We start from the raw sequence: 13,197 nt of genomic DNA on the forward strand, positions 1-13,197 counted from the left end.
TTAAAATATTTAATGCGTTTATTAAATTATATATCAATTAGACCACATACTAAACAGTTTAGATCACGTATCACACTTGTTATATATAAGACATTACTATTCACTTAAAATACCGACATTTCACATGTTGTTTTATTTCAAAATCATTTATCATCATAATTGTGTTGCAACAATTACATCGATATTTCTGGACATAAACATTTTACAAGAATATCACAATACCGCATCGATTAAAGACTATTTCCAATAAATAAGTATGACAAACAGCAAAAATATAGCTAATAAACAATATATTATGAAAGAAGAAGCAACCTAAATAATAATGAAACGCCAGATACATTGTCAGAAGATAAATGACTGTATTATTATTATTGTATTATATTCATTCTATTGGTCATGTTGTATTGCAATTATCGTATTGTTATTCTTGCATCGAAATTTGCGCAATGTTATTACTGTAGCCTTCAGCTTGTCGTATACGATTCATTAAACACATCGAACAACATATACCATTGATTTGATTAAGTGAAAACGTATTATTTTTAAACAATATTCGACTGATGTTTGCAAAAACAATTGGTTTTATGCAAATTTATACATAAATAAAGCATAATAAAATACACAATGAACAAACATTTTTTTTTTTTAAATAATCACACTATGTAACATCAATAAATCGACATAAACAGGGTCAAACGTAAGTATTGATATTTCAAGACAACGTTCTCTTCGATTGTGTGCATGTTCGTGATTTCAGTATAAATGTTAGAGTTACATTTTATATAGCAGAAATAAATAGGCCCTATTCGACGACATAATTTATTCATATACATGTAGCAAATACATTTCGTTTAATTTACAGACTTACAATAACTAACACCAATAATTACGACTAGAAAAAACAAAAATTAATATAAATAATATCGATCAATTTCTTTTATAATTAAGACGCATGCATATTAAGGTCTGGAACTTATTCATGTAAATACAGTATTCTATGTGACTGTTCATACAATTTTAAAATTTATTTTTGAATGGATGTTCCTGCACCAAACTTACATCTTCGTACTAACCGAGAGGTGCAAAGCTCAATCTTAAAGGAGTGTTTTGTCATCTACATGTACACTTCGAAATTGAACTGTGCGCTTAATCGTTATCAAGTCTACAATGTGCACCAGTACGGTTATTGATGATCACCGTTGCCATGCTACACAGTCTCAGTTGATGTGGTCATACAGGCCCTTCTCAAAATGTGAGATGTAGCCATCCCCTAGAAACAAAAGAATACTCATGAATAGCGCCTACTGGTGATTACAGTGTGTTCATGTGAGTTCGCGTTCGCTATGCGATTGTCTGTCGTGCCGACTGTTGGGCCATGCCTTCTTTCAAAAACAAATGTCCTAGGAACTGATAATCAGAATTCAATCCAGTTATTCAAGTTGTCCATGGATGGTGTGACTATGTATAAGCATTAAATACTATATGGTTTAATAGAAGTTTTATTTAAATTAAAAATAAAACGAATATCGATACTTTCGATAAAACTTTGACATGCCTTTGCAAAGCTATATTTATTAAGGGAGGCTAGGCAACATTAACGCATCGAAAAGTAAGTGAAAATTAAAGATAGAAATCGACTAAAGTGACAATAATCATGCATGTCCAAGTGAGTTTGCAAAGGTATTACCATCCATGTCGAAGATTTCTTTGACCCATAGGTCCAGCATTTCATCCTTATGAGAACAGATATCCATGATAAAATTTACCCTCATATGATCTGCAACACATTGTAATGGTATACTAAAACATAACGTTTATAGAAAACGATCTATAAGGCGTTGTAACAATATTAGCGGATGTTCTCCATGTAGAGGGTGTTCTCTTTGTGCTTTATCTAAAGTAACATTGTTCATAAGGAGTTGAACGCTATTAAATTGTTTCAGGTGAATGTATATGTCAAATTGCGTGTTATCAAACGAGAGAAGGATAAAAAATTGTGCTAAAATACATGGAGAATGTGAATAGATGCTTAGTAGTATTACGTAGAAGGAACAGTACATGTAAACCGGTTATTACTCGAGTCAATGTTCATATTTCTAAAGCGCACGCATTTGAAAAAAATAAAAGTTTATCACTTTCAAATGAAGATTGAACTTTATAATACAAAGATAAAAATAATATACCTTTATTATATAAACAAAAAACATTAGTGTATCACCTGAGATGCCGATGAAATGCTTCTGCAAAGCCTTGAAGAATTTCATTTTGCCTTGGATGTGAGCGCATAGGCCGTGACGAGCAAAGTGGTGTACAGTCCTTAAAAATACGCATTTTAGATACATTTAATATATAGCAATTTATTTGGTACACAATGATTATAAAGAGAAAATCATACAGCATTATTCGAATTATAAAACACTTATTAATTTTAAAAATCATGTTTTTGTAAAATTCCACAGAAGAAAAGATTCAGGGGACCGTCGTATTAAACAGAATACGACACAATTAAGTAACAATATTAACCGTGTCATTTGTTTAAGAATAATTATGGCAAAGCACCAGTTCCGATGATTATGACGTTTTAGTAATTATATATATTTTTGTTCAATACATTAATAGGGATTATTTTGGAAATATATTTGTCATACCTGTATATTTTAATGGGGGTTAAAACTTTCAGAGGTATATATCGTTATATCTTCAACAAGATCGGACATTGAATCCTGGCATCATTCGTGAGTAATACGATGCGAAAAAAAACGTAGTAATAAGAAATATAATTTTGAACATACAAGAAACAGTTTTACCGCTCTTATGTAGATTGTGTGTATATTCTTGCTAAAATCATATGAAGTTTTTTTGAATCCCTTATATGATGCTGAAGGTACAACACTTTTTAATTACAACAAAATGCTTACGTCTTATGTTGAAACTCTTCCATTTCTTCTTGAACCTTTGAAAGTTTCACCTCTTCTGGGGCGTCGTTTATTTTAATATTGCCCGCACCACACTCTGAGACGGCCACGACACAAACGATCATACAAAATGCGATCCTCGTAACAGAAACCATTTTGAAGAAGATTGATCGATAACAGTTAAAACGTATTCAAATGCAGTCCAAACACAGTTCAGTGGTCCCTGTTAGATGAACACAGTTGTATACACGCGAGGTACGCAGTTTCCCTTCTTCAAATATATGCCAAACAAATGTGTATTATCACGTATTTTCTCAATATCTGCTTATCTTAATCGTATCCCAATAAATAATTGTTGTATTTTTGGTTAATTATTCTGCATATAATTATCAGAAAATGTTGCGTCTCATGTTAATAAAAACACTCGCGTTTGCTTTGCTTCCAATCTATCTACAGAAATGCTACACTTGCGTCTAGATAACTTGCCAGCCGACGACAAAACATCAGATGCTCAATATTTCCACAGATACGACAACTGTGCAGTGGTTTACTCGGTGGTCTGGATGTTTTCACACAGAAAGTATTCACGAAACCCTCTTCATAATCAAAATATAAGTATTCTCCTAACTTCTTGTAAATTCTAATTTGATGGAATTATAATACGAATCATTTGTTTCTTTATTTAATGTCACGCTTATTTTAATGATGTGCAATAGTTTCACACAAGCCGCTAGTCCGCGATGTTTTAAAGCTTAGGTGTTCAAATCCACGTTTATAGCGCTGTATGTTCCACTACAGTGTTTGTAAACTAACGTCTTATTTAAGTAAACGCCAGCTTAAATATTTAAACGGAGCGTTGTGACCGACTCTTTACAACCTAATATGGACCTAAATTTACATAAGACTGACGCAAGAGGCGTTTACATGCCAGTACGCCAGGCGCCGTAGGATGGTATATAAAAGTACGTAAATTCTAAGGTTGACCTCGGTGCATTTGCACTAAAGTACTTATTGTACATTGACTATTTGTAGGAGCCTTTTAAAGTTGTAGCACCTATTCAACACCATTTTGTATCTCTTATTTTGTTTTTTTATTTAAATGGCACAATTAGAAAATGTTTTTCTTTTAAACACTTACACTTTTAAACAATTACAGTTACGACAAAACTACAAGCAATTTTTATCCATCAAAATGAACAGTTAATGGATTTCATTAACCATTGCGATGACCGAATGCGTAAAATCTAAATGCCAACATTATGAACAAAAACGTAGTAAACGTATTTTAAAATCTATATGAATGCAAATAAATGCAAAACAAATGTATTTCTTAAACTTATTTCAAAATCCAAATAGACACAAATTTCTTCACAACATGTATTAAACTTATTTATAATCCAAATTACAAATTCGCCATCTTAACATTTTGTTAACCTGTAGTTAAGTTTAAACATAGTTATTTTACTTATTTAGAACGCTCTCAAGTCAGTTTCCTTGGCCTAGGACCAGTACTTGGTGTCTTTGGGGAGATCTTAAGAACGTTCCCACAGTGGGGATCGGACCCGTAACCTTCCTGTCGCTAGGCGGACACCATATCCATTACACCACGGCCACCTGTCAGGGTGGTTCGGACAACAAAGGAACTCACTTATCGATGTGATTCAAATAGTAAAGAGTACGTCATCTGTAACGTTGTTGCAATGCAAACATAGGACACTATCTAAATCTGCGTGAATATAATAATATGCTTGGTCGCTTTTAATAAAAGGAAGGACATAATGATGCTTTTCTTGTGTTTGTGTCTAATATACAGTCGGCATAGGCATTTCTTCATTTGTTACTAATAGCCAAACAAATATACATGTAGATGGCTTATTTACCTCCTTCCTCACCTATATATACGCGTTCTCAAATATTTTGGGTGCAATTAATGAATTTTTTGCGAAATTACCCGACAGCCAAAAAAACTAGTTTTACGGATATAACACTACGTGATATATCGAAATATTCGTAATGATTCAGTCTTTCGTTAGCAGGTTCATATAAAAAATGTGCCTTTAAGAAATTCGGTCAACATATGCGAAAGTAAAGTGATGATAACCTGTTTGACCTGCTTGAAGTGCTACCAGTGTAACATATTTTAATTAAAAGGGAAAGTATCCCGTCAAAAATAAATGTGATCCACATGGGTAATAAAGTCATCATTTTTTTAACACCTTAATTTAGAAACATTTAACGCCTATCCGTGTCGTTCAAAACGTTTCAGTTTCAATTAACTTAATATGTGACGGCGAAGCACTTTGACGGCTTTTTATTAGTTTATTATAGAATTGTTGTTTTAGCTCGATTGCATTTAAAGTACTTATAATTTATTTGAGTCCATTTCCTGGGACTAGAACCAGTACTTGGTATATGTTGGAGGAGATATAATGTACGCTAACATAGTGGGGCAGTGGGGATGAAACTCCTGACCTCCCGTTCACCAGGCGGACACCATATCCACTAGGCCACGGCGACAGGCTTTTGTTTAATGAATCACAATATATGTCAAACTATAAATTGTAATGATTGTAGGTGCGAAAATACATACAAGTTTAAAAAATTCAATATTCTTGAATGGCTGGTGTTTTATCGAATATGCACATTTTTATAGTCATTTAAGTGTCGCCCCAAACAAAAATTAAATGGGCACCCAACAAGAGCGTTATCTCGACCAATTGTATAATATAATAGGTAATTACTTAATAATTACTTTTAACGATCGAATGTGTAGCATATGCGTTTTTAAAAAGAATGTAATCACAAAGGTAATACATTATATAACGACATAGATATTAACTGTAGAGTCGAATTCCGTTTACATAATGAAATGCATAATTAAAATGTACAAGCACAATTAAGTCTTTAGTGCAATCGACTGTTGCCTAGTATAAGACGCAGCGATGATTCATTGTATTGTCAATATATTAAATAATGTATGATTCAAGTAAACATGATAAGGCTGAATGAAAGGACGTACAATTATTATATAAACAATTTAAGAAGACACATTGGATTATCGTTATAATTTGAATGATATGTAATGATATCAACACAATATTTAAAAACATTCGCACAACCAAAATACAATATAGGCGGATATTTATGGTAAACGATGACATTCTTTGTTTGTTTATATTGATAATATCATGCAACCCCTTCTCGAAATGTGAATACAGCCATCTCATGAAATGAAAGCGAATATCATTAACAATATTCACGGTTACACAAGTCGTCTACATGTTTGTTAGTTATGGTTATGTGGTGTTGTGTTCTTTCAAATATTTTAGTAATTGTGATATACTGTAATTAATAGAGGGTTCGCAATCACACTTACTGTATGAATTTACCTCTGATCCTAGTTTTAATCATGATTTTAATATGTGTTCTGTTAAAAGAGTGTAGATCAAATCATTATTTAACTAAACTAATATAGTTTGTGGAATGCACAGCTTGCTATTATTATGTAAGTATAACTTGTACTAGAAGCATTAAACGGATGTCCATTTAGAGACTGCCCACACCATTCATACAGCATGACGATTCTTTGAGCAATTAAAACATTTACAATTATGGCGCCATCCACGTTTTTTTTATTTCGTCTACTTGTCATTGCTACAATCCATGAAATAAATGTGTAACTGTGTGAATTTGGTGCCAAGTCTTTGAAACAAGTTGGTTTTCCAGATAAATAATTCGCTTCTTTGATTCGCCTAACGAGCTAAGATAAAGAACCGTTCCAATGAGAGTGAATCTAGATAAATTGCACCCTGAGACAAAAACTCTGTTGTGCAAATTTCCACATATTATATAATTGCTTCTTTGTAAAGTGATTATTGTGAAACATAAATTACCGTGCAGTCTGGGTATTTTCACAGATATTGTATTGTTCTCAAATCCCCTTCTGCGCTATAGAATAAACATCGTAGAAAGTTAAGCACTCCAATTTTAATGATTTATGACACGCGTACATATACTTTATAAAGTTTGCGGGTCGTAAAGCAGCATTAATGTTTGAGCCTTGTTCTGAGAAAACTGGGCTTTATGCATGTGCGTATAGTGTTATCCCAAATTAGCCTGTGCAGTCCGCAGGACTTCCTTGAAACTAAAAATATCATAAAAGCGGAAAGTTTCGTCCCTGATTGGCCTGAGTGGACGACACTTCACGCACATGCATTAAGCCCAGTTTTCTCAGAACGCGGCTCATTTTACCTTATAGATTTTTTGCTTTTATAATAAGTACATACAGGGAAAACAAAAGTAATGGTATTTCGAAAAAGAGGCGGTTTATTTCCACGTGAAAAGTGGACCTATAATGGATATGTCATTCAAAAATGAATTTTACTACCTTGAGTATTTGTTTTTCATTATACTCGGAGTTTTACATTGAATCAGAAACACCTAACGTATAAAACATTAAAATCAATTAATATTGTATAATCTTAATTTCATGACTATTATTGTTTGTCAACTATTTGACGCATTTATTGGTTTCATTTAACAAAAAATGTCACGGACGTTTGGGGCTATATTCAATGTAAGGAGTTGGAAAGAATCCTTTTGACATTTTGTAAACGATAATTAATGGTTAGCCATTACACATGTAATGCAGGTGTCAATGGTTAGCGGGGTAGATTTCCCATATATATATATATTGAATGTCAATGTCATAACATATTGATTTAAGTTAGTTAGAGCTAAAAATATCATAATAAAACACATTTATGACTTGGCCGTTTCAGATTATCACATGAGCTGACATATGTTATGTTTAAAAAATGCTTGCTGGCCATAGTTTATTTTTTTAGGATATGAATAATATTCATATTGCCATTATTAAATTTGTAGAGGAATACAAACGAAGAGTATATGATTACTCTATACAGAATTGGTATAGAAAGTTAAATATATAGGATTGATATAGAACGTTAAATATATAGGATTGGTATAGAACGTTTAATATATAGGATTGGTATAGAACGTTAAATATATAGGATTGGTATAGAACGTTAAATAACAATTAAATGTTTTGAATGAACTTTGAATATGAGTCCTTATTAGCCATTCTACCAAGAAGTTTGAGAAAACTGTTCACTATAATAAGATGTTCAGCCCATCCATAACATATTCTTACTGGTCGTTATGCAAGAGAAATCATTTCTAAAGACCAATAATACTGCATTTGTTGCGATTCTACCTGTATCGAACAACAATTTTACTTTATTTGCATTGCCCGGCGTTTTTTATCATTAGAATAAAATACAAAAAGCATGTTATTAAATATTTTTTTGCAATTGAAAAATTCAACAGAAATAATAAAATTCTGTCTTTTGTAAAAGAATCACTTAAATAACGAACATCTCTATTCTAAATGCAAAAATGCTTAAACTGCTCATCCTCTATTTTTATTTTTCGTTGTTATATTTTATTTGTGCTCACGCAAATTAATTCGCTAAGTAAATGATTTATAACTTTGCTCCTATCATAACTGACACACTGTACAGTTTGCATGGTGTTTTGTTGCCGATGTTCATTGTCAAGTCGAAATAAACTCTGTGTCTGTCTTTTATAATTAGATATTAGTCCGTTTATTTACTGAAGTTAAAAGTCGCCCGATATTGATATCACGCGCTATTTAAACATCGTAACGAATGACAGCGGATAATAACCTTTTATCAAGAAGAAATAAACTCATTTGAGAGCTTAAAACTCCATCAACTGTAAGTTAAAACAGATTTCCAGTATTATGCGTATACTTTATGACATGATTTTTGGAATTCAACTATCCTAGCAATTCCAAATGACATTATATACCCGGTTTCATAATTTGCATTTTAGAGGCGATATAATATTTTATGTTTTCAGATATACCAACTTATTTTCTTGCTTCTATATGTTTCATGCATAGTTTTCGTTGTATGTAACTTACTTTCGTGCTTTATTAAATGAGTGTACACACTAAAGATAAGTGACAGGATATAATACATGAAAAACATCTAATGGTTAAACACTTAAACAACAATAACATTATAAGTAAATCATATCGATTTATGTAAACATTTAAACCAACATACTCATCAATTCAAGACAGACCAAAACATACAATGCAATATACACTGTCATATTTAGTTTTATCATACCATAGCATTGATATCTGCTTGACATAAGGTTGCCTGATATATTTTTTATATCATGGTCAACAGGAAGTTCTTATATCAGTCAATGTTTGGAGTTACGTGGGATTTGCAATAAAGTCAACACTTTTTTTTAATCACCACAGCCCGCACTACATAAGTTAAATTACGTCATCAATGGGACAATAAATCTTAAATATAGATATAATCATTGCACTCGCAAGTGTTGCACAGAAAGTTAAGACAAATGATAACTGTGTGCTAATCCTAAACTATTTAAACAAACGATTTAACACGCTTATGTCAATATTGACACCATCATCAAAATGTCAATTTCAAAACACATTTCCAAAATGGCGTCTCCAAACTATTCGGTGTAGTGCGTTTTTTCGATTAAATTTGTCGCTGCAGTCCATTTCTGATCTCCAATTCAAGACGTTTATAATTAAAGCGGGTGTACTCTTCCAATTCGTAGTGCAAACAGCTTTTTTTCTCTATACCATGTTTAAAATAGACGATTATTCGTGTCGTCTTTTCCACCGCCGTTTCTACGTGTATGTCAACGTGTTGAGCCGGATCAGCAAAATCAGCGGGGATCCGTACATTTTAAATATAAAAAATGGATTGTTTTGCAGATTTTTAGGAAGATGTGGTATGATAAATAGAAAAACAGGTTACTGTCCCATCGTTTTGTAATATATCAGGCTCGGCACGAATAAAATAACGGCTCGGCAAGCCTCGCCGCTATATTATTCTAAGCCTCGCCTGATATATTACAAAACGATGGGACAGTAACCTGTTATTCTCTATATATAACGACTAATGACATAATTTCAGTCCATCTAAACAGCTGATATAGCATATGAAAAAGCTATGAGAAAAGCGGAACCACAGTTTTATTAAATGTCGTAGTCTATGTAATTGTAGTTTTATGAAGTGTCAAATTGCTGGGCAAATGGTTTATTGTAAAAAAATAAAGGTTATCCGTAATTATAATTTAACTTCTTTCTGTTGCAATTGGCGTTTCAGTTCGCTTATATGCGCATTTGTTATTAGTTGTTCGCTTGCGAACAACTAATGTTACTGCCATTAAATTCAAGTCGGTCTGCTCTTAGCTACTCTAAGAACGATAACCACCGCATCTGCATGTGCACTTATTAGCCTGTTTATACTTCACCACTGGTACACTGCAGACAGTGAGTGCGTGTATGTAATCAATAGTGTTAAACAGCTTGTGGGACGATATTGGCCAGTTTATCATTGAAATCTGTAATATTGGATGCGTTCAGGGAAACGGGGCTTTATGCATGTCAAATAAGTGGTGTCCTGTGCACACTGATTAGCCTGTGCAGTGCAAACAAGCTTATCAAGGACGATACTTCCTGACTGTATAGTGTTTTTTGTTAAAAGAGAGTCCCTGGTACTGGGATGACAATTAATGAATATGCATTAAGCCCTGTTTTCCCAAAATGAAGCTTAAATTAACTTTTCTATTAATGATTTGAAAAAAAAGATAAAAGTGATAATAACTTCAAAGCAATGTCGCTGACAAGGCAAATAAACAAAATCACCTTTAAATCAAATAAATAACCAATGAGTTCTAAATGTTTACTTTGTAGCATTTTAGTAAACATCTTAAAGGGACCGTTTTACAGTTTGACATTAAATGCTTAATATTGATAAATGTAAACATTGGTTCTTAAAAGCTCCATTGAAAAAAACAAGAATAAAATTAAAGAAACAAAAAAAAACTCAATTGGGCTCCAACCACTGACCCCAACATTTTGGTAAATAAAACAAAGTCACACATAGCGCAAATCGACTTATTCCATGCTCAACGTTTCTTAGGTGAAGGGGGATGGAGCGATTCACCAAAACACTGTGGGAAGTGGTGACATTGCATAAACCACATTCTGTGACATTACTATCTATGTTTGAGTGCAGCATCTAGAGTACAGCCCTATGAGTACACAAGTTTAAATTACGACTTAATATGACTTCGTGCTAGACAGATTATAACAGATAACACAATTACGCATGCCGGCGAAATTGTTGGCAATTTTGCATAGCTATTATTTTTTGTAAAGCATTGCTAAAGAGATCGCGCGTGTAAATGGTAAATAAAAACAAAGTGAGAATATTTTAGTATATGTTCAGTCCTTAAATTGAAATAAAAATCTTATGTAGTTGGCAAATGGAAGTCAACGCAGGGATGTACAGGCTAATACGTGGATCGTAAATGCATTGCACATGTGAAACTAATTTTTTTCTTCTGTTATGCAACTAAGAAATGAACAAATGACTTCAGCAAAATGTCGGTGCATGGATGTATTGTAATATATTAAACTAGTTAAAAATATGTCAATGAAGAAGTGTTCCCGAAGGATTAAATTTTAGTTGAAGAACAAAGTCCTTAACTAAACATAATGATCCTTATGCACAAAAGAATATATAATCTTCTAATTGCACACGTATCTTAATTTTTGACCCGATATACTATCTCTAACTATATGTACATATAATAAAGCATTTTTTAAACAAATAACCATGGTAGAAACGACAGCAGCTGCGGCACCGTGTGCACTTTAAACCAGCTGTATGTTTGTCTTCATGCCAATGCTGGTGTTATTGTCGACATTAACACACGGAGGCCTACGACATTTACGCATAATGTCATCGCAGTAACCGAGTAAAACATATGACCTGATTTGAAAGTACGTTTGTGAAAACTATGTTTGTTTGCAGAGGACGATGATACAAGCGTTTATAATTTGGACTAAGGGTCGCGCCTAACGAAGTAAAAAAAATACACCGGCGTATTCAAATTAACTTATAAGTGAAATTACGATGAACTGAAATGACTTGACTGCAATCTCTACAAACGTTGCTAAATATTCGGAGTGACGAGACGTTTAAATAGCACGTTCAGTATAAGCATATTGTGCTGGTTAATAATAAAGCCTGAAATATATAATTAACGCATGTGATTGTTGATGATAATAAATCGTTAACCGGTAGTTGTCGTGAAACTTTGTATATTCTTAACTTCTAGAATCTTAATAAGACTTTATAAACCCCTATACTACAATACCTTTAATGAACACAACACATTTGAAATTCGTAAATGATATAAAGTGTTGAGGCATGCCATTTTAAACTTAATTATGATCAATATACAACGGATAAAAAATAAGGCATTTGATTTATTACTAAGCACATTACTCTGTGGCAGTTAAAATCGTAAATAACGGCTCTTCCGACATTTGCTTGACATTGTTATTTTAGAGTCTCTGGAAAATATAGAAAATATCATAGTATTATCATACTATTAAAGGTCAAAGAAAAGTATATATTTCGATATAAAATGCAAATTAGAGAATACATTAATACTATATAATTTATGTAGAGTTTGGTTTAATGTTAGCAGTTAAGGTTTTCCATTTCGCGGAATGGTTGATATACGCGGATCGCACATTTTCGATTTTAGTTAAATCCACGAAATCAACAGGCGTGAATTGATGATGGTCCTAATACCGGACACAGGTAGATATAATTCCAAGATAATTCCAAAAGTTAAGATCTTTCAATAAAAAATAATAAAAGTATGAAGCCAGAATTCCATATTTTCCAATGTTCGAAAATCTTGTATGCAAATATATTCAACCAATGTGTTTGTTTATATCCAGGAAAAGTCGATGACTAATTGACCGCTCATTTAATTGTCCGTTCGCATTAGAAATACATTACGCAAAGATATGTAGTTTATATCCACGCTGTAGGTATGAGTTAACTAAATATCATCGATATAAAATGAAACGTCATGCATATGAATATTAGTAATCCGTAACAAAACGTGTATTAAACACATTGATGAAGAGACAGATTTTGAGGTTTACCAAAATAGACCCGGGTAACGATTCCGCTGCAGACACACTTTTTCATTCTTGCTTTCTTTTTGTTAAGACAATTCCAAAAACGTATGTTCTGTTAATAAATAAATTGTATTTAAAATTTTAAGTACTGACACGTCATGAAAAATTCGCTTTTATCTCCAGTAATTTTGACCTTGTATTTAACATTACGAAAACAACGCATGGCTAGTTGCAAGG

The 13,197-nt window shown here is 32.6% G+C and overlaps 1 protein-coding gene across 1 annotated transcript; it reads right to left on the reverse strand.

Annotated features, from left to right (window-relative positions):
• LOC127848481 (uncharacterized) lies at positions 1-3,735 on the reverse strand. Its single transcript, XM_052380966.1, has 4 exons — positions 2,919-3,735; positions 2,219-2,316; positions 1,688-1,777; positions 1-1,270 (listed from the first exon to the last, which is right to left on the reverse strand). Exons 1-4 carry the CDS (start codon positions 3,068-3,070, stop codon positions 1,218-1,220), a joined length of 393 nt encoding a protein of 130 aa, XP_052236926.1. The 5' UTR covers positions 3,071-3,735; the 3' UTR covers positions 1-1,217.
• Between the last annotated feature and the right edge of the window lie 9,462 nt (positions 3,736-13,197).

The sequence above is a fragment of the Dreissena polymorpha genome, chromosome 10 (genome assembly GCF_020536995.1).
Source record: "Dreissena polymorpha isolate Duluth1 chromosome 10, UMN_Dpol_1.0, whole genome shotgun sequence".
NCBI lineage: Eukaryota > Metazoa > Mollusca > Bivalvia > Myida > Dreissenidae > Dreissena > Dreissena polymorpha.